General features: G+C 34.5%; 1 protein-coding gene and 2 long non-coding RNA genes across 10 annotated transcripts in view; 1 reads left to right on the top strand and 2 right to left on the bottom strand.

The window, feature by feature from the left end:
- The window catches only part of CYLD (CYLD lysine 63 deubiquitinase), a 64,072-nt gene that overhangs the window by 11,279 nt on the left and 29,575 nt on the right, over positions 1 to 23,218 (bottom strand). For all 8 annotated transcript variants that reach the window (XM_032486294.1, XM_032486290.1, XM_032486293.1 and 5 more), the window contains 8 exons: positions 15,469 to 15,567; positions 13,784 to 13,900; positions 8,653 to 9,032; positions 7,588 to 7,753; positions 6,476 to 6,617; positions 5,097 to 5,219; positions 2,918 to 3,009; positions 2,039 to 2,105 (listed from right to left, as the gene is read on the bottom strand). In XM_032486294.1, coding sequence (XP_032342185.1) covers positions 2,039 to 2,105; positions 2,918 to 3,009; positions 5,097 to 5,219; positions 6,476 to 6,617; positions 7,588 to 7,753; positions 8,653 to 9,032; positions 13,784 to 13,900; positions 15,469 to 15,567 — 1,186 coding nt within the window. The remainder of the gene's footprint in view (positions 1 to 2,038; positions 2,106 to 2,917; positions 3,010 to 5,096; positions 5,220 to 6,475; positions 6,618 to 7,587; positions 7,754 to 8,652; positions 9,033 to 13,783; positions 13,901 to 15,468; positions 15,568 to 23,218) is intronic.
- LOC116665744 lies at positions 695 to 21,347 on the top strand. The gene is made up of 3 exons (XR_004322399.1): positions 695 to 706; positions 6,848 to 6,853; positions 21,232 to 21,347. It is a non-coding gene; the product is annotated as an uncharacterized LOC116665744 (long non-coding RNA).
- On the bottom strand, positions 18,389 to 21,311 carry LOC116665743. Its single transcript, XR_004322398.1, has 3 exons — positions 21,229 to 21,311; positions 18,577 to 18,581; positions 18,389 to 18,399 (listed from the first exon to the last, which is right to left on the bottom strand). It is a non-coding gene; the product is annotated as an uncharacterized LOC116665743 (long non-coding RNA).

The following is a 23,218-nucleotide window of genomic DNA, read 5'->3' as shown; positions in this document are numbered from 1 at the left end:
ACGCATACACATTAACACACACACACACACACACATATATACACACAATTTTTTATTCTATTTCTGGGAATTTTTGTTTATCAAATCAGCATCCTCCATAGGTATCTAAGTCCTTTTTTCTCTTCAATCATTTTAAAATATTCATTTTAAGAACAGTCTCCTTTAGATTGCTTTACTATTTCAAATTTTTAAGGTATTCATCCTCCTGTTTGTTATATCAGTTCACTCTCCCTCAGTTAGAAAGATAGGTTCATGAAAGGAAAAAAATGACACTTGGGGAAAAAATGGCTAACTTTTAAGCATCTTTTTAAAATCTTTAAACTAGTGATTCTCAATACAAAGAGGCTGCTGAAGGAGGAGGGGAGGCAGAGCTTCCCAGGATCCTCTGCAAACTCCACAAGGCCTTCAGACACGGAAATGTATTCCTGCATGTCTGAGCCCTCCTTACCCTCTCTGAGTATCACCATAGTGTTCACCCTGTGTTATTACTCGGAATGTATCACATCCCCATGGTGAGTGGGGCTATGAAGAAAAAACAGACAACTGTTTTAATCATCTGAAATTTACCTTTTCAAGATGAAAACAGAAGTGATTTTTTTTCCTCCCAAATTGCCTGCTAGATTTCCTACATCATGAATTAACCATATATTTCCTTCCTCATTTGTGTCTAAAGGCTGACTTATAAAATACTGAAATACTAAATATAGTTAATTCTATATCTGAGCTTTCCATTCAGCTCTATCTATCCAATTTCTAACTGTATGCCAGTATCACACTGTTTTAATGTCTATTGTTTTGTCTTTATAGCTTATAATAGATTTTTAAAACCTATAATGTTTTCACTCATTTCATCTTATAGAGAATTCTAAAACTATTTTAACTAAGTTCCAAAAGGGGGGAAAAAATTAAGATCTTGATTATGTACAAATTATTTTATGAAAATTAACATCTTTAAATTATTTAATCTTCCTATCTGGAACATAATCTTTCTAACTCATCAAATCTGTGCAAGTCTTTTTAAAAAACCTATCTCAATAAAATTGATTTCTTGGCATTTTACACATTCATAAAGTATGAAATTATCCCTTTTTCATATTTGCTAGTAGGTATACAGAAATATGATTGATTTCTCCATGGTTTTTTCCTACATGGCCAAATTACAAATTCTTGTGTTAATACTAACAGTCTCTAAACCATTCTCTAGGACATTCTTGGTATATCTAAAGCTATCACCATATTGAAATAGGTAATAAATACATTCTATCTAATTTCATTAGCTAGAACTTTCACAACAACATCAAACTCTAATTGTGGTTCTGTCCACCCTTCCTCCCTTCCTTTCTTCTTACTTGAATTCATCAATTCAACACTGGCATCAAAGGACATCACTTAAGACACCGAGTTGAGCAAGAATACTTGTCTGTGATTAGCTTTTAGGTAAGTAAATAGTATATGAGCAAGACTTTTCAACAAAGAAACCCAGACTAAAATGTAAAAAGGCCCAATATTCAATCTGGAAAGTTCATCTATTTAGAACATCTCACTAAGAACATCACTGCATTAGATTCAAGGCTTTCATTCAAGATGGGGGCTGGAGGAGAGACCAAGTTATAAAACTCGAAACAAGGGAGCTAATTTAAGGCTAAATTAATTCCTTGAGTGATGGGTAGTCAAAAACAGTGCTCCCACAGTGTTTAAGTTCAAATATTCTCTTAAATACCCTTAAAAGGGTTCATTAATTTAAATTACAAAAATACTTACATATAGTTTTATAAGAGAATGATTTGCAATAATATTTATTACTAGGGTTAAAATTAAAAGCACAGATTTATATTGGATTTGTTCCTCAAGTTAAGTGTGATACTATGGAGAAGACAATGACTTAAATCAATTTGCGTTGTAGGAACTGAACATATTAAAGATCCCTAAACAAATACAATGTTAAGCAGTCACTAAGAAAGTCATTTCTATTGAGTGATGGCAATGAAAACAAGGATTGTCTACTTTTCCAATGCTTCTATAACAATTTAAAAGTTACCTTATTTTTAACAATGGTTCTACCCTTAAAATATGATGAAATAGGATATTCAAGAATTCTTCAGGATCTAGGAGAAAAAGGATAAAAAAAATCAAATACATCACAGACAAAATTTTTAAATCATTCCATGTTTTGTTTATAACAGTCATATTCCTATATGGAATTCAATTTCATAATCAATATTATTTCAATTTAAAGCCTAGTTCTCAAGTTTTCCTAGCAAAAGAAACAAAGGATATTTAAAGGTTATGATTACGTATTATGTTCCAATTTTGTCACAACTTTGAAAGGATATAATAATTCACATGCAGTGAAATAATTTTCATTTCTTTGGGTGGGGGCTTAAGATAAGTAGAATAAAACCTGAAGCATGACCTTGTTTCTCCTGCTATTTACATAATTATCAAGTCTCTAAATATTACAGCTAATTACAATACGCTGTTAACACATTCCAAGTCAGGAGTTGAATCCCTGAGTAAATCCACTAGCTATGAATAGATTAACGCAGTGTCTCTGACCATAAACTTAATCCTCATCAGTCATTTACAACTTCCTTTATAACAAGGAAAGCTAAGTGAGAACTGTGGATGACTCAGTGCAACTCTTCACCACTGAAAAGGAAACAAGTCCCCGTATCGTTGCAGGGTGGAAAGCTCTCCATACTGACTCATAAAGTACCAGAACCAGCCAGCTTCTTCAAGGGGCTCATTATTCCAGTTATCACTCACTTTCAGAAGAGGGAAGAAAACTGTACATCACACGGAAAAAAATTATATTTTAAAATAAAACTCCAAAACTACACAGACATACACTTCAGCCAATAATGTAACATTTATGCTTTCAAGTTATTTTTAATATCTTATAAATTAAGATAGTCACCTTTTTCTTCAGAGGTAAATCCTGATGCAGCCTCAACTTTTTCAAGTATTTTCCTCAGTTTCATAATCTTTGTTGCACATACATATCCATATCTATGTTAGCAAAAAACTATTAATACTGGCATACACATTAAAAATAGAACATATTTTGAGAATCACACATTTCTTATATAAATCCAGTGTATCATAAATTAATAAGCTTGACAATTGTTCCAAAAAATACAATTATAAGCTTCTTCTTGAGGTTTGAAAATTTTAAAGCCTAGAATCAGAATTATCCCAGACACTATTACATCCTAAAAATAACTATCATTTACTAATACAAGAAAAAAATATTTTTAATTTCTGATGACTGGTTTTTTAATACTATTTGCTTAAGGAATTAAAACATTTATTTTACAAAACTGAATATACAATATTGAGGGAGAATCCTCTTAATACTAATGGATGAAATAGCCACCAAGGAGGACGGAAAAGGGCAGTGATAAGAAATTGAAATTCTGAAATCTGCAGGCAAATCAATCATCATAATTACAACATTTTCTCTCACCTTTGTCTGAATACAGGATACATTCAATATGCCTAATGTCAATCCTTGACAAAATTTTAATTCTAAAAATGGCTTCAGAAGACACCTTAGAGGCCACTCTGGGCAAGTCAGAACCAGCTAAGATTACTGCATTTTTTATATTGACTATTCACTCACTCATTAGCTCTTTGCAGCCAACATACACTGAGCATCTACCATTTCCACAGTAACCTAGTCACTAGGAATACAAAAACGAATGAGGTGAAAAAACAGGGTCTCCGCTGTGAGAAGCTTAAGATGGAGAAAGCCGAGGTTTCAGTACCAAGTGAAAGCAGTCAGCTACAGTCTAGATATGACTGATGCAGACACAGGGAATCCTGATCACGGCTGGGCATCAGACAAGTTTCTTGCTGTGGACAGGGTGATAAAGTCTGATTAACTATGATTCCTAACTGGTTGGACAATAGTAGTCAAAGGTTTATAACGGACTTATGGTGTTTTGGAAGGAAGGAAGTGGTAATATGCTTTAAAGTTTTGGATTTGATCTGTCTTATTAATCACTTGGGGGGAAAACAGTATGTTTAAAAATTTGCATTTATACAAATATAATACAAAATAATTAATGTTAAAATCAAGACTCATAATTACCTTAAGGGGTAAAAACTACAGTTTTTTTCATCATTACAGAATTTAAGGAAAACAACAGATACAAGTGGGAAATTTATTCATCTGTAATGTACCTTCCTACTCATGCTATACAGTAGGTCATTCTGAATGCTCGTTATATTTCAGTGCTCTGCATTTTGGTGTCAAAATCTTATTATCGAACTGTTTTTAAATTGTTAAATAAGTATGTCACAAAATTTAAATTTATCTTAATATGGACTTTAAGTTACATAGTTTTCTCTCTATATTCCTGAATGAACAGATTTGTTTTGTGATCTATGGCCCTGATTCTTCCTACCTTAAATTTTATAATGTGACATTATCACACATGCCTCCTACGGCTTATTAAAAGTCTTTACTAGATGTCTTGTGCATGTACCATTATAAATTGCTTCCTATGGCCAAAGAAAGACATATTTATAGTTGTTAAACTAGGAAATGACCAAAAACATCATCTCTTTTTTAAGAGAGGTAGACGGAGGCCTAGATACATTCCATTAACCAAGAAATGTGTTAGTAAAATACATCTCATCTGTTTCTAATATAGAACTATTAAATACTAGCTACTCTATAAATAACAATTTTCCCTTGCTCCTATCCACTCAGATGAAATTAAGTTTAAGAAGCCGGATCATACTGACTAAACTAATAAGCATGATTTCTGTTAGGGGTAATGATGGAGAAGATCAGAATCCCAAGCACCTTCTATCAGCTTTTCTAAACCTACTACAATTGCTAAATTATAGTACACTATACCAAAACGGTTTCATCATTTCATGGCGTACACTATGTGCTATACCTTCACCAGATTTAAGATATAAAAAAAGATGCTATAAGGACCAAAGGTTAAAAACAATGTTAACAGTTCATCAAGAGAACTAATTCTCTCCCACTTCTTAAATGAAAGCAGGGCATACATCCTACTATACCAAAAAACAGCAAACAGGACACCATCTAAAGGAAAAAATATGTATCTCCTACTTACATTCTCAGAGGATTAACGATTTCTGTCCTCAGTAGCTCTTGAGTTTCACTATAATATTCTACGTCATTCTTTTCTTTGGGTCTAAGTAACACAGTGTCCAGAACAGAACTAAAAGCAAACAAGCTGCAAAATAAAAAATATTTTTCCTCAGTTGCTATACATGTACCAGAAACACATGCTAAAGAGAATGTGAAAAGAAAAACCACAAACTCTGGAGAACAAGTAATATACAAACTAGTGTTCTGCATTAATATAGGTCAAGATTCCCATGGTTTAATCATCAGAGCGAGAGATCCTTCCAGGTTAAGGAGAATACGAATATCAAGAAGGCAAACTATACAGATTGGCAGTGTTAAAGGATAAAAACATGCCTTCAGTATATTAGGAAAACATCTTTGCAAAAAGTGAAAGAGGACGTACAAATCTGAGTCAAACTACAAGTAGACAACAGAGGAGGAAGTTCGGAAACTAACTTCCCAAGGCAAACACACAGCCAACACGTAACCCACCCTAGATAGCATACTTGACTCCCACGCCCCTTTGCACAGATCTAAGTTTTTTTTAATGTCAAAATCACTTGTGAGTGACTAACAGTGGTAACTTGCTGACATCAAAAAAAAAATTTGGCTAATACAGATTTTTATCAGAAAATCTGAAGAATACTATGCCAATTTTGTCAACATATCTGAGAGACTAAAAGTATTCTGCCCAAAAAAATGGCCCACCACTTTTATTCTTCTCCTTGCCTTTAAAATTTTAACATCCCATTAACTTCCTGATCCTTGTGAGACGGCTGTACAGAGCCGGCAGGTTATGCTCCATCTAACTGGCAGTGCACTTGGTTCAATCTTCAGAGTGTAAACAGTTTCGCCATGTTAAGTTGTTTCACTTTGGAATAAACTACATGTACGAGGGCAACCAGGCTTCTGAAAATAATTCTTTAAAATAGCTTTATGATTGCCTCTACCTAGTAAAACAAACACACAAACCAGTGAATGGCTTACCGCAAGTCCTATTACTTGGTATGTGCACAAAGATCCTGTACCTACTCTCTTCAGTCGTCTGATTTCCCACAGACCTTTAGATGTCTGTTCCACCTGTAACACTTTCACTCAGCTCTTATTCATCATTCACTGCATTACTTCTTACATTAAGTTTTTGGATACAGACACATGAAACAACATGTAGCTTCCAAGGAGTATATAGTGAAATGCAAATCTCCCTTTCTTTCCTGAACCCTAGCCACCTAGTTTCTCCACTCAGAGGAAGTTAGTAGTCTTTTCTCTTTCTCTCTCTCTCTCACACACACACACACCCCCACACACATGCACACCTTCCCCTACAGCACTGTATTTCTACTGCATTGATTTTAAACTTACCAGAATAAGGTTGAGTCTAAGTAACAAGAATTGTAATGACCCTGGATACCTTTCTTCTTTCCAATCATTATCTCTAAACCTTCTTTTTCCATTTTCGGTGGAGTATTTTCTTCTACTACTTCACTTAAGTAGCCTCCAAATGCTGCAAAGATAAAAATAAAAATAATTCTTCTAAACTATTATAGCCTGCATTCTCATATAAAGTTCTTCACTTAAAAATATCTCTTTGTATTTTGATGCAAAATGTATCACCTAACTTAAAAATTAAGATAAATGTAGGTTTTGGTTAATTGTTATTCAGTTTGGCTTATAAAAAATGTTACTGTTCATTTTCAACCTTACTTCCTCCACAATTTAAAAAACACTGTAGAGTACGAGGTCATGTAAAATAGCATCTGCCAAGTAAAATATTTTGTTCCTCAAATATTTTATTTGTCTGAAGATGTTTCAAGTTGGAAAAGACAACAAAAAATTCCAAACCACTATTCAACTGTAAGAAAAAGGTTTTTCATTAAGATGGCTTCCCTGCTTACACCTGCTTAACTCTCCAGATGATTCACGACGATTACCCAAAACTGGAAAGGGAGAGCATCGGGAAACTGCCACCTTTTATAAGTGACGATGAGATCTGCCCTTCAACAAGCAATTAAAACTATTTCTTATAATAATGCTGACTTCTTGATATGTTTATTGATGTTACTTGAAAATACACTGAAGAGGAAGTCATTCTTGATAAGATATGCTTACTAACGTAGCCGAACAATACAATGAAAGGAAAGTCAGTGCCAAAAAGAAGCCCATATCTCAATTTCTACCCCCTGGGTTGTTGAAAATTAAACGTCTATAATCAACAGGGGAGAAAAAATAAATCCCACTATTTTTCACTTTTTAAGTCTCAAACACGGTTTCCTGGCTAATACTTTTTTTTAAATGTCCCCTCTTAGGATAACTGTAACTTTCTTATATACCAGGTAATCATTTTTTTCTGATTTAAAAGTTTGATGAACATTAACAAGCAAGAAAGAAACACTCACTGCCACCTACTGCAAAATGGCATGAGATTACAACTAGAATCACCCCAACTGGTAAACAAATGAAAGGCACAGAAATACCTAAAGAGTTACAGCGTTCGATCTGGTTGGAAACTGGCTGCAGGGAAGCAAACCTCGAGTCGGGCCTGCAGCATTTCAGTTTAACAAACAGCGCCTTCTTCGTGGCACAAGTGAAGTACCGAGTGCCCCTAAAGGTTCCGTCTGTACAGCCTGCACATTCATCTTCCTGGGGAGAAACAAAATTCTTAGACATGCATTATTCTGCATCCTGCAAAAACAGTATACAAAAACTAAAGTTTCTAAAAAGCTTCCAGTTTACTCTTCCTCAGAATTCCCTCGCCATATATGTACAGAGAACTCCGCCAAGGAAAAGAGGTTGACTAACCAGAGTTTCAGCCCACAGCTACTGATTTGATAAATTAATTTCATATTCCAGCATAAAATTCTCAATGTATTTCCCTTCAAAATACACGCTTAAACCTTCCCTGGTTAACTGACTTTCCCGCACCATTTCCAAAACCATTAAAACAGTAGGGGAGATGACGGTGGGCAGAAGAGGCTATTTATTTTAACAATCCCCTCAAAAAAATAGCATTCACTAGCCCGCAAACCAACAAATAAAAAAATATATTTAAATAAAAGCTAAAGGTACTCAAATTCTCCTTCCTGAGTAAGAAATGTCAAACAATATGCTTTTCTAATCTCCAAAGGGAAAATCTTTCCCTCTCCCAAAGATCTCAAAAGGCCACTAAAAAATGGTAATTAATCTTAAAACCAATGATATAAATATTAGAACTGGCTGTGGGAGGGAGACTGTGAGGAAAAAAGAAACAAACCTGGTAACAGTTTGCTCTCCTTACGGTATTCTATTTAAAATAATGAGCTTAAACATATTTGCCTAAAAATCTATTCTCATTCCTTGAACATAGATCAACTAAAATTAGGAACAAGTGGATCAGATGCTTAATGGATGGCAAAGGAAGTCAGGCAACGTGATAATGAAATTTTTCTCCAGTGGTGGCTTTTTGATAAATAAGCTATTTCACCAAAGAGCATATAATAGGGAAAACCTGTACAAAACCCCAGATAGAAAAGAAATGCAACTTCTAGGTCAAATTACATTACCAGTTCGAGTCCAGCCAGTACTTCGTTGAGTCCTGGTGGCTGCCCAATCCAACGGATCACCCCATAGAAAGGAGGATTCTCTTTAACCTCTGCCAGTGAGCCTACTTCCAGGCCATGTGAGTTACCAGAAGACACGGCCAAGGGTGGACTCTCCTGCACGGGAGCATTGTTCAGCTCTCCCATCACAGACTGCACTGACAGAGAAAGCGGACTGTGGCCAATACTTCCATTGGTATTGGACATCTTTGTCAGACTAAACGGTAAAGAGTGAAATCTGTTCTCGCTGGAGAGTGAGTTCATGGAAGGAGGCTGCAGTGGTGGTGAAGCATGTCCAAAGTCGGAAGGTATCTCAGTAAGCGATTTTGCAGGGTCTTCAGCAACTATAAAAAATTTTTTTCTTAATTAGAGAAATGTATTCAAGAATATTAAATATGCCCTATATCTCTAAAAATTAATATACACATCTCCATCCAACTGCCCACTTGCCCACTTCTAGTACAATTCTCAAAAGCCTTGCAAACTTACTATCTCCAAAACAGTGTTCTAGATTCTCCTCCCCACCTCTCAATTTTTCTGTCTCAGTAAATAGCACCCAATTATTCAAACAAAAAAAAATCTGTTATTAATTGGAACTGTATAGGTTATATTCTTTCTCCAAAATACAATTATGTTACAAAAACCAATACAGAAAGATACCAAAAAATTTAAGATGCTTCTAGATAACTAAAGAATCAAAGAAGAAATGATAATGCAAATTTTTAAAAATAAAGAAAAAAGAAAGAGAAAAAAATGAACACTTGTGGGCACAACTAAAGTAATACTTACAAAAGTAATACACAGATTTAATGGTTTAATTTAGAAAAAAAAAAAAAGAAAGGTAATATTATTGTACTCAGCATAGAACTTAGGAAGTTAGAAAAACAACAGAATAACCTGCCAAAAAGCAGTCAAGAGGAAAGAATAAATACAAAAAACAGAAATTAATGAAAGAGAAAACAAACATAAAATAAAAAGAACCAAAGTCAAAAGCTCTTCCATTAAAATAACTAACAGAGTTGCCAGGCAGACACTGCAGATCAGTGGGGAAAGAACAAACTTCTTAAACAGTGCCGATAATCACTTACCCATATACATTTTTTTTAAATTAAGTTGGACCCCTACAAAAACCATTTCCAGGTGGCTTAAAGACAAATGGCAAAGGCAAAACGATAAATTTTAGAAGACGATACAGAAGAATGTTCTGTATGATTTTAGGGTAGAGAGAACTATCTTAAACATGTGTGTATATACACCATTAAAGAAAAGATGACAAGTATGACCACATTAAAATTAAGAGCTGCTTGTTCATAAAAAGAAAGAATGAAAATGCAAGTCACAAACAAGGAGAAAATATATGCAATTCTTATTTCTGACAAAAAATTATAATTTGAAAAAGGCCCTTAAGACTTTTTTTTAAAAATCAAGAAAAAAAAAACCTAAGAAAAAATGGACAAGAGACCTGAAATGGCAACTCACAGAAAAAGAAATCTAAATCACCAACAAATTAATGAAAATATTTGTGTCCTCACATAAACACAAAAGATAAAGTTAAAACCAACGTGAGATATCATTTCAAAAGCTGAAGGTCTTAGAACATACTGTTGATAATGATGAGAAGTAACAATACCCCTTACACAGCTGATGGGAGTGTAAACTGGTATGACTACTCTGGGAAACAGTTTGGCGTTATTTACTAAAGGAAAAATGCATATTTTGTGCACATCTAGTAATTCCACTTCTTGGTACATTTCCTAGACATGGGTAAGAATGTGAATAGCAGAGCTGTTAATAATAGCAGGAAGATAAAACCAATTCAAATGTACATCGATGTTCAAATGGATAATTACATTGTGGTATATTTAAATACTGCACAGCAATGAAATGAAATGGAATGGAATAACATACAGCAATGAAAACAAATAAATTATAATCACATACTACTAACTTGGATGAATCTTAGGAACATAATGTTGAGGGAGGAAATTACACAATACACATACAGTGTCATTCCTGTATATAAAGCTCAAAACTATGCAGAACTAACAATATGCTGTTTAGATATACAAACTCATAAGGCTAAAATGAAAACCAAGAGAAGGACAAACACTAAATTAAAGCTGACAGTAGCTCAGAGGAGAGAGTGAAAAGGATGACACTAGGAAGAGGCACCACGGGGGTTTCAAAGGGAATGATAAAATTCTTTTTCTTAAAGTGAGCGGTAACTACATGGGTGTTCACTATAGTTTATACGTTATCCATTTAAGATTTGGTAATAATACTTAATCTAAGATTTTTTTTAAAGTTACTCTTCTTTCTCAAATCCTCAACCCCCCAAGCCCAACCCTCAATTCCATAAAGCAAGTTCTGTTGTTTCTATCTCCAAAATATATCTCAAATTTGTCCACTTCTCTTAACCTCGACCATCACCTTCCTAGTCGAAGCCACCATCAACTGTCACCTGCAGCCAGTCTCTTAGCTGGTCTCTCTGTCCCTCTTCTTGCCCCTCTCCAATCTAATTACCACAGAACAACTAGTGAGATCTTTTTAAAATTTAAAGATCCCATGTGATCCTGTATCATTCCTCTGTTTAAAACCTTCAATGGCTTTCCAGTATTCTCACAATAAGTGTTCAACTTGTTACCAAGACTTACAAGGTCTTAGGTAACCTAGCTCCTACCTACCTCTCCGAACTTGTTCCATATACCTCTTTCCCTTGCTTACCCCACTGTGGCCACTCGAACCTACTTCCCGTTCCCCAAATATATTTTCTCACCTCAGGGCCTTTGCCTTTACTATTTCCTCTGCCTAAAATGCTCCTCTCAAGCTCTCTCTCTGGCAGGTTCATCCACATTACCCAGATCTCAGTGTAAATATCATTTCCTCAAAGAGTCTCTTCCAAACCACTCTATGGTGGCTGGCTTCCCACCAGCTGCTATCACCTTGTTCATTGCCTTCACTGAACATGTCACAATTATTACCTTGTCTGTCTACACATTCACTGTCTACCATATCAACTAGAGTATAAGCTCCTTATGACCAGAAATTCTGTTAGTCTTTTCCATGGTTGGATCCCTAATATTTGGTATAGCCATTAACCCAAGAAAATAACTCAATATTTGAAAAAAAATTGAATACATGAAGTAAATGTTGTAGAGAATAGCTTGTGGAATGTGTAAGTAAAATCAATTACAGAAACAATGTTCTTTTACAACTAAATTACTTCTATTTTCTAGTTTACGGATGAAGGCCTACTCCGTACAAATTTCATTATTTTATATGTCCATTTAGGTCTTTTAGAACCAGTTAGAAGGTCACTATATTAATCCAGACAGCAAAAAAAGAAAAAGGATCTGAACTAAGGGAGTGGTTTCAGAAATGAAGAAGAGAGGAAAGATTCTAGTGTTACTTATTAAAGAGGAAGAAACCCAGGGGACTTGGTGACATCTGGATGTGACTAATGAGAGAGTGAGAGAGAGAGGAAGTCCAGGATGAAGCCCAAACTTATATTTTAGGCAACAGGACTGTGCCTCCATTTCCTCGCTCCACAAAAACATAACTCACTAAGGCCATCAGAGACTTCCATTGGCTAAATCCAATGACTATTTGTTTGGTCTTTATCTTGTTTGCCCTCTCGGAAGCAATACTGGTGTCCATTAGCTCCTTGGGCTTCTTGACCCAACATCCTCCTGGGTTTCCCCACATCCCTCTGGTTACCTTTTCTCTATCTCCTCTGAAGGATTATCCTCCTCCCGGCCATTATGCTCCTCAAGGCTCAGCCTAAACCCACATCCTCCATTCCCACTTTCTCCATGGGTGATATTATTCACCACCACATATGTGAAGGCAACCTACGAATTTATTTCTCTCTTATCATCTCTTCTAAGCACTAGATCTATATATGCCAGTGCTTACTTGACACATCACCTCTAGGAAGTTTAAAAGGCCCCTCAAACTCAACATATTCAAAGCAAATCCATCACCTTCCTCCACAATCACCTAAATACGCAAGCCCGAAAACCAGGAGTCATCACTCACTTCTCTTTCTTCCTTACTTCTCACTTTGAATCTGTGAATCCCGTCAGTTCACTTCCTAAATGTCTCACAGCCAACTACGTCTCCCCTTCTCTTCCCCAACAAGTCTAACCCCAGCTACTACAATCTACAGCTGAGCCCATCAACAGCCTTCAACAGGGTCCATGTGTTAACACAGGCCCTGCTTCCATCCACTGTCCATCCTGCAGCCAGAACGATCTTTTCAAAAGGCAACGCCTTGCTGAAAATCCTTCAGGGGCTTCCCCTTTCCTTTAATAGGGCATGCCGGGCTCCACATGCCTTGGCCCTGTTTGCCATTCTGTTCTCATCTCATAAAACGTTCTATCTCTCTGTTCTGGCTACTCCAGCTCTTTTTAGCCCTTGACAAACACCAGGCTCCATTTTACCACAAGGCCTTTACATATGCTATTTTTCCTGCCTACAAGGTTCTTCTCTCCCATTTCAATTTGTTATCCATCCCTCCTCTGGTAAATCTAAGTTCAGGTCACTTCCTCTTAGAAATATCCCTGAGTTCCATAAGTAAAAGCATCCCTTAATGTACTCTCACAGCATCATATACCTTCATTGCACTCATCAAGATTGCAATTCTACATCTGTTTCTGGCACACAGCAACCACTCAGTAAATAACTGTTGAATAGATAAACCTAAATAAATAAATAAATAAATAAACAAACAAACAAACAAACCAGAAGGAAATGGTATCCCAGAACAAAGGGAAGGTACTGTTTTTAAAAAGGAGTGTTTAAAGATATCAAGATAGTAGTCTTTAAATAACTCAACTGATTCTAGGTATCGTCTACCCTAAACAGGTTAGTGAGGTGCAGAGAACAAGCTGCTAATACATTTTCTAAATGTTACATTAATCTTAACAGCAGTACAGTTCAAACTGTGTATAATATTTTAATTTAGCAATATTAACTAAAAAATTATCTACTCATTCTGTTTCCAAAAACTACATATGTTGGTGAAAAAGCTATTTTTTCTCTCGTGGGTTAAAAGCAAAACATCATTATAAAGAATACTAAAATTTTAGATTACCTTCATCAATGTACCATGAATTTTTTGATTTGGATTGTGGTTGTGAGTCAACAGAAGACCCATTTAAGGTATAAAATAATTCAGATCTGCTTCTATTTCCAGGGTCTGAGGTAGATCCTATGGAACAAGAAAAGTTTATTTTAAAAATAAAGTCAACCTGGTGTGAAAGTTTTTCTGTAAGAGAAATTAATATCCATATGGTGTTAACAATTATTTACACAACCAACAGATGTATACAAGCACAATATATTTTATTAGTGTCTTAAGCTTTTAAAAATCTGGTAATCACTTTTGCAATGTCAAAAGGATTCTTCAGCCCAAGATACAATATGACAGTAAAACAGGAAGTCAAGAGAAGCCTGCTCTTTTTTTTTTTTTTAAAAACAAACTGCATTAAGAAATCATTTCATGTTCTATGGCTTATTTCCAAGTGTCAAAATAACCATTCCCCAGTTTCATTTGCTGAACTTATTGGTTCACAAATTTAACATATTATTTTAAAACAGCTGCCCTCAAAAGAAGGTAATCTTCAAGTGTATATAAACTGATACACAATTCAAGTTTAAAAGATTTAAGGTTTAAACACTTCGGGATTGGTAGTCATCAAATTCCTTGCTGAATTTCTTCATGTCTCAGAAAAAGTGAAGTATTATTTTTCACATATTAAATTTATTAACTATAAGAAAATGCTAGTGTAGCTATGTCACAGACAGTGCAAGACACTCCCTTGCCTCAGTACTAAGAGGACATGCCACAGCTGAGAACACTCGGGCATCCAGAACTCATATAAAATCTGATTTCCTTCTCAATTTAAAGCAGATAACTCTACACTTTATACCTGTAACTAAGATCTGCTACCACCTAAGTGTTACACATGTCTTAAGAAGCTCTGTAGGCTATTTACATTTAAGTGAAAGGAGCAAGTTTGACCTATCCTATCTAGATCTATAGGTTAACATAAAAAATACTATTATTTATATATTCTATTTAATTCTAAGTCTCCCAGGGTCCAATGTCACATAAAACATTTCTTAAAGTACAATTTCCTTTTAAATGAGCTGAAAAGGTTTTGTTCACTAGATAACTGAGGAAAAAAATATTCTTTTCCTAACCTACATCAGAGTTAAGAACAATTCTTACAGCTTTTTAAATGAGTTGTTTAGCTTGGATAAATTCTACCCTATAAATCTATGGAATATGTGGAAGCTAACCAAAAAAGAAGAACTAAGAACTCCACATGTACTGTGAGGGAGTTTCTGGAAGAGAGATAAAAATTTTTGCCTACCAGTCTGGGATTTTAATTTGTGCCACCTCTAGCTAGAGAAATCCACATAATCTCTAGTATACTTTATCCTACATTACATTACCCATACATGACTATTTTGTACCGTTGCAGCTCTAAACTCTATGTACGAATGTTACAAATAGGGAATTCCGAAAACCAGCTAATATGGACCAGAAAAAGACAAAGTCCTCCCAGGAAACTTTTCATCAATTAAAAAACGTTGAGAAATCGTGGCTTAAACAACACCATGTATAAACATTTTTCAGTAAACTACTAAAATTGTTTGAAAGAATAATGTCTACATATACATTAAGGAGTAATACCATTAATCTTTTTTCAATGACATTGCAAATCAAATTATCATGTAAATAACTAAGAACTGTATTCTATTAATCCATACCCGTAACCTTTGGTTTATTATGACTGGATGAACCTTTGTCCACAACACCTCTTGACATAAAGGCAAGTTTGGGAGGCCTCCTTTCCTGTGTCACGCTATCTGAAACAGTAAATGTGTTTTTTAAAGACACAAGCAAATTCTTATAGAAGAGAAACAATCGAGCAAAGATTGACAATAACAACAAAAGGCTCTTTCCAACAAAAAGTAGCATTTTCACGGTAGTTTCACAAATTCGTCAAAACCATCAAAAGTACTGAAAGAGATAATACAAAAAAAAAAACAAAACAAAAAAACAACAACATTGCTCTATTTCAAAATGTAACTTCTATAAGACAATACAGCCCAAGTACAGTATAGCTAAATGCTTTAACTTCTTGAAAATGTTATCACTTTTAATCAATTTTATTTGATGTGTTAAAATACCACCAAGAAAACTTTACTTGGTTTTTTTACAGGATTTTCCAAATCAGTATCCCCAGAACACTCCTGTGTGATATGAAGGGTCCCACACTCAAATACCTCTAGGAGATGCTGACATAAACAGACTTCTTTACTGCATAACACTAGAACATTTAATATGCTAATAAGCATTGTGAATCTCTCAAAGGGGGATACAGTAAACTTATTTGGAAACCTTTTTTATGCCACTCTGCTCAGCATCTCAGATTAATATATTTCATGGAACACAGTTTGGAAAAAGCCTGGTAAGGAACATATATCAGTTTTTTAAAACGTATGTTAAAAATAACAGAAATGTATATACAGGCACATGCATACAAATATAAATAACACAGAAAACTATACACAAAGAAATGATGCAGAAAGCCAGAGATAGACAGCAGTAATATTTCTGAAGAAAACACTCAAAACTTCTTTTTGAAATATAGGTGCAATAATTTTGGCAAACTTGTTTTTGATACAAAGACTACTTTAAACCTTAAAGGTCACTAATTTTCATAAGATATTCACAAAACTGGATCAAGCAAGTGTAGGAAAATCAGTCTGGAAATTTTTTCCCCTGGAAAGTTCAGCACACCTGTAGAGTCCAACATGACACTTAGAAGTCATACCTGTTAAAGCTGTGTATCAGCAAAAACAGTGTCACCCCCAGTGGATTTTTAAGAAAAGAAAGCAAAAAAAATAGGGAAAGTTTTACATTTTAAGCACAAGGAAAATGCCATCTTTTTTAAGAAAAAGGAAATGATACTGAATTAATTATATATAAATGATGCTTGGTAACTTTTGTCCATGGTTGGAGGGGAAGGAAAATGCATTATTAAACCATATCTCAACTGTCTCATAATATGATAAAACGGAATATTATTTTAATTCAAAAATTACAGTGAGTAATCATGCATTTAACCAAGTAAAAGAAAAACTATTCACTAATATTTTTATGATATTACCAAATATATCTAAGCACCACATATGAGAGCACTGTGGGGTAAAACTTCTCAGTCACTGGCAAAAGTTTCCAAATTACAGCATATAAATTGACTAAAGAAAACTAATTCCCACTATTAACTATAATTAACTGCATATAAGTCCATTTTAAAAAGATAGTCACATGTATACCTTCAATGTATACACATTATATGGTTAGTGGTAATTATAATAAAGGCTAAAATGGTCTTAACTAAGGTGGCCTGGCAGTACCAAAGAGCAGAACAGATGAGTTTGTTGTGACAACTCAGCTAGTGATGCTACAGGAGGCACCAAAGATTAGGAATGCGGAGGGCACTAGAGTTGGAAACGGTGGTTATCTCTGCCAAAGACTCTGTTGCGGGGGAGAGGGGGCAGTGGGGGGTGGGGATGTCAGATACCAATTTTGAGGAATAGGACAGTCCTACAGAATTCTATGCAGTTAAAAGGGTAACATGCCATATTTAATTTGCCCTCCAGCAATTATATACCAACCCATTCTTTTTTTTTTCTTTTTTTTTCTTTTTTTTTTTCCAACTCACTCTTATTTCTTTGTCACAATTATATTCATGATCCAAAATCAAAGCCTCTATCTTAAATGAGTTTTAAGAGATTACCATCTCAGGGAAAGTAGGGGAAAGTAAACAAAGTAAGAAATAAATCTGACAATTTTGTGAGATTAAAACAATCCTGATTAAAAGATATTAAAGATATAGCATGATAACGTCCACCAAACAGCACATATAAAATGTTATAGCTGCCTTATTCATAATAACCAAAAGCTAGAACAATGCATTCTACAGAAGAATGGACAAACTGTGGTCTGCTCATATAATAGAATACTACATAGCAATAAAAAAGAATAAACTACACACCAGTCAGAATGGCCATCATTCAAAAGTCCACAAATGACAAATGCTGGAGAGGCTGTGGAGAAAAGGGAACCCTCCTACACTGCTGGTGGGAATGCAGGTTGGTGCAGCCACTGTGGAAAACAGTACGGAGATTCCTCAAAGGACTAGGAACAGATTTACCATATGACCCAGGAATCCCGCTCCTGGGCATATATCCAGAAGGAACCCTACTTCAAAAAGACACCTGCACCCCAATGTTCATAGCAGCACTATTTGCAATAGCCAAGACATGGAAACAGCCTAAATGTCCATCAACAGATGACTGGATAAAGAAGATGTGGTATATTTATACAATGGAATACTACTCAGCCATAAAAACCGACAACATAACACCATTTGCAGCAACAGGGATGTTCCTGGAGAATGTCGTTCTAAGTGAAGTAAGCCAGAAAGAGAAAGAAAAATACCATATGAGATCGCTCATATGTGGAATCTAAAAAAAAAAAAAAAAAAAGAAAGAAAGAAAGAAAAGACAAAGACAAATTAACATAAATACAAAACAGAAACAGACTCATAGACATAGAATACAAAGTTGTGGTTGCCAAAGAGGAGGGGGGTGTGAAGGGATAGACTGGGAGTTCAAAATCTGTAGATACTGACAGGCATATGTAGAATAGATAAACAAGATTATACTGTATAGCACAGGGAAATATATACAAGATCTTGTGGTAGCTCACAGCAAAAAAGAATGTGACAATGAATATATGTATGTTCATGTATAACTGAAGAACTGTGCTCTACACTGGAATTTGACACAACACTGTAAAATGACTATAACTCAATAAAAAATGTTTAAAAAAAAGAATAAATTACTAACGTACACAACAATATGGACATTGTGTCGAGAAAAGAAATGAAGACAAAATTACCCATTATATATATACAGCAGGAGTGCATTAAAAATGATAAAATTAGCAGCCTGTCCATCATTCTCACTGATTTAAACAGAAAAAGAAAAATTCCTTGGAGAAATCTGAGTTGGAAATCATAACAATAAACTAGTGAACAATAACAATCAAACCCACCAGAAATGTCTTTTAAATGGAGAAAATGCATTTAAATGAAGAAAAATTTAAATTAAATTGAGAATAATTGCTTAATTGATACATTGCTTAACATCATCAGCCACAAGAACGTAATTCAGACCCAAATGACAATTTAATATCTGCAGAGAAATCTACTGAAGAAAATATAAGTTTATTTGGGTAGAATGAAGAATTATAAAACTTAATACCAAATATAATATACATAGTAACTATCTAAAAACCTCTTTCAGGTGAGATTACTGGTCAAAATAAATATTTTCATTATATTTTAGAAAATTTTATTTGAACAATTATTCAAGAAATCCTGGAAGGTTCCATACAAATAACATCAGAGTTGCATACTATGATCTAATGTTTCAAAATAAACTTTTGAGCTCCAGTTGTCTCATATGAGCAGGATTCTTGCCCATACAGACAATATTCAGGGTGATTCAGATCTCTGTAGAAGGCCTCTTAGAATTATCTATCAAAATGTAAAGTACACATACCCTTTGACCCAGCAAATCTACTTCCAGGAAGTTATCTTTTTTTTTTAAGATCTTATGAATATTTTAATGTGAATATAATATACGCCGTTTAAATACTCAGATAAATATATTCCTGGCACACAGGAAAAATCTACAGATGACATGACGTTGAGAGGGAGAGACAAAACGTGAAAGAACAGAATTAGTATCCAGAATGATGTGAAAATGCTGGAAGACTGGAGAACTCTAATGACATGAAGTTAAACAGGGACAAATGTAAAGTTCTGCCACATGTCCCCCCAATCAACCATAAAAGTATAGAATCATAAGCAGAAGCACATGCAAACAAATTTGGGGATTTAAGTCAAGTATAAGCTTAGTAATCATTAATTCATTAGTTTATAAGTGCATTCATTCAGACAAGAAATACTATCAACTCCATGCAAGGAAGGCATGGAAGTGGCTCTGAGAACATAACTCAAATTTTGATAGGGCTGTTCCAAAATCTTTTCTGCCGATGCCCTGTTCTATTGCAACAATCAGTCCACATATGGACTACGATGTTCTGTTCCCCTCAAGCTGTCCAAGTGTAAAGGTGTCTTCAACAAACCAGATCTTATTCACAATATCTAGAAGCCATGAGAAATGACTAAAATGACTCAAACTGTTTAGAGAGAACAGAAGACGTGAAGTGTAAAAGACTCTCGTCTTTGAATATCCGAGGGTTTCTGTAAGGAAGAGGGGTTGGATTTGTCCTAACTTCAACCCCAGTTAGAACTAGAATCAGTGAGGGAAATTGTGCGAAGGTAGATGTAAAGCACGTATCACATGAGGAGTGACTTTTTCACAATTAGAACTGTCTAAAATGAAATATTCTAATTTCTTTCAGGACAAAGTAACTCTTCTATCAAAGGAACATATAGCTCCCTAAGAAGAAAGGGATGACAACATAGGAAGTTATCTTTTAGCTGCACTGGATACACGCAAATTGATATATATATATATGACATTACTTGCTAAAGCACTGTTTATAATAGCAAAAGATTGAAAACAGCCTTAATGCTCATCAGTAGGGACTAGTTAAATTATGATACATTCATAAAATGAAATACAATGCAATAATTTAAGGAAAAGATTAAGTATGGAATTTATGAACAAATATGAAATGATCCCTAAGATCTACTGTTAACTTTTTTTTAAAAAAATGTACAACTTACTCTTCTGGGAAGATAAGTAGATGTAATTTTTCCTATTCCTCCTGATAAGTACAACTAAAAACTCTAGATGTAACATATAAAACAAAAATGAGAAGACCCTAAAAGGTGAAGAGAAGGCAGATAGGCTAGGAACTACAGGACCTAAGTAATTTTTGCCTGGGTTTTGTATTGCCTCCTATATCCCAAACTTAGAGCTGAAGAAGCCAGCAACCTAGAAAACGCAAATGGGCACAGACAAAAGAAATCCCCAACAAAAAGGTGTGCTCTCATTAGTTAAAGAATGAGAAATGTCTAATCCCAGCAGGACAGAAAACTTTTAGGCAATAATCACTCTACTGCTGTCAAACACAGTGGCCCCACCCACTCCAACGAAGGCCAAGTTGGGAAGCTGGACTTTTACCTCCACCTGGCAATAACAAGGTGATACATATTCCCTTAAGCCACAAAAACAGAAAGTTGAAATATGACCTAGAATCTCAAAACATAATATCCAACTGTCAAATGTTTCAAATAAAAATCATTCATTATACCAAGAACCAGGAAGATCCCAAGAAGAATTTTAAAAGATAATCAATAAACAACAACACTGAGATGACAAAGATGTTGCAGTTATCTGACAAAGATTTTTTAAACCAATCGTGATTAAAATGCTTCAATAAGCAATTACAAACACACTTGGGAAAAAAACACACACAAGATAAAGAGAAAGGAATATAAGTATACCACTAAAGAAAGCCATCAAACCACAAAGGAATAGAGCAAGATAAGAAAAAAGGAATAGAGAGGAAATACAAAAGCATCCAGAAACCAATTAACAAAATGAAAAGTACATACTTATCAGTAATTATTTAAATGTGAATGGGCTAAATTATCTCAACAAAAGACATAAAGGGGCTAAATGGATTTAGAAAAAACAAGACCCATCTGTATGCTGTCTACAAGAGACCCACTTCAGATGTAAAAACACACAAACATTGAAGATCTAGGGATGGAAAAACATATTCCATGCAAATAGAAACCAAAAGAGGCTGGTGTGGTTATATTTATATCGAAAAAAAAAAAAAGACTTTGAAACAAAAACTGTAGTAAAAGACAAAGTTGAGCATTACATAATGACAGAAGGGTCAATCCACCAAGAGGATACGTTTGTAAATATTTATGCACCCAACATATGAGCACCTAAATACATAAACAGACCTAAAAGTCGAAATAGACAGCAGTATAATAATAGTAGGGGACTTTAATACCTCACTTTCACTAATGGGTAGATTATCCAAACCGAAAATCAGTAAGGAATCATATGCTTTAAATGATACACTAAACCAGACAGACTTAACAGACATATACAGAACATTCCATTCAAAAGCAACAGACTACAATTATTCTCAATTGCACATGAAATATTTTCCAGGATAGATCACACATTAGGCCACAAAACAGGTCTTAATAAACTTAACAGAACTGAAGTCATATAAAGCATATTTTCCAACCAACTGTATGAAACTAGAAATTAATTACATAAAGAAAACTGGAAAATTCACAAATATGTGACAGTTAAACAACATGTTACTGAACAATCAATGGGTTACAGAAGAAATAAAAAGAAAAATCAAAAAGTACCTAGGAACAAACAAAAATGAAAATATATAAAAATTTGTGGGATGTGGCAAAAGGAGCTCTGAGAGTGAAGCTCAAATACCAACCTCAAGAAACAAGAAAAGTCTCAAACAACCTAACTTAACATCTCAAGGAACCAGAAAAAGAACAAAGTCCAAAGCTAGGATAAGGAAGGAAATAACAAAGATTAGAGCAGAAATAAATTAAACAGAGACTGAAAAGACAATAGAGAAGATCAATGAAATTAAGAGCTGGTCCTTCGGAAAGATAAACAAAACTGACAAGCCTTTAGCTAGACTCGCCAAAAAAAAAAAAAAAAGAGAAAGCTCAAATAAATAAACTCAGAAACAAAAGAAGAGATATTACAGCTGAAAACACAGAAATATAAAGGATCATAAGAAACTACTATGAACAATCACATTCTAACAAACTGAACAACCTAGAAGAAATGGATAAACTCTGAAAAACATGTAACTCATCAAGACTGAATCATGATGAAATAGAAAATGTGAACAGACCAATTACTAGAGACTGCATCAGTAATCAAAAACCTCCAAAAAACACTGCCAGGAGAGATGGCTTCACTAGTGAATTCTACCAAACAACCAAAGTAGAATGATTAACAATCTTTCTCAAGCTCTTCCAAAAAACGAAACAGGAGGAAATTCTACTAACTTTATTTTATGAGGCCAGCATTACCCTGAAACCAAAACCAGAAAAGCATTATCACAAGAGAAGAAAGTTAGAGGCCAACATCCTTGATGAACACAGATGCAAAAATCCTCAACAAAATATTTAGCAAACCAAACTAAACAATACATTAAAAGGATCATATACCAAGATTGCATGAGATAATTCCAGAGATGGAAAATGGTTCAACATCTGCAAATAAGTCAATGTGATACACTGTCTTAATAAAATGAAGAATAAAAATCTTATGGTTATTTCAGTAGATGCATCTGACTAAATTAAGCATCCATTAATGATAAAAATTCTCAACAAAGCAAGTACAGAAGGAACATACCTTGCCATAATAAAAGCTATGTATGACAAGCTCACAGCTAACA

This window comes from Camelus ferus, chromosome 9 (assembly GCF_009834535.1).
Source record: "Camelus ferus isolate YT-003-E chromosome 9, BCGSAC_Cfer_1.0, whole genome shotgun sequence".
Taxonomy (NCBI): domain Eukaryota; kingdom Metazoa; phylum Chordata; class Mammalia; order Artiodactyla; family Camelidae; genus Camelus; species Camelus ferus.
This window is presented reverse-complemented; position numbering and strand designations above follow the sequence as displayed.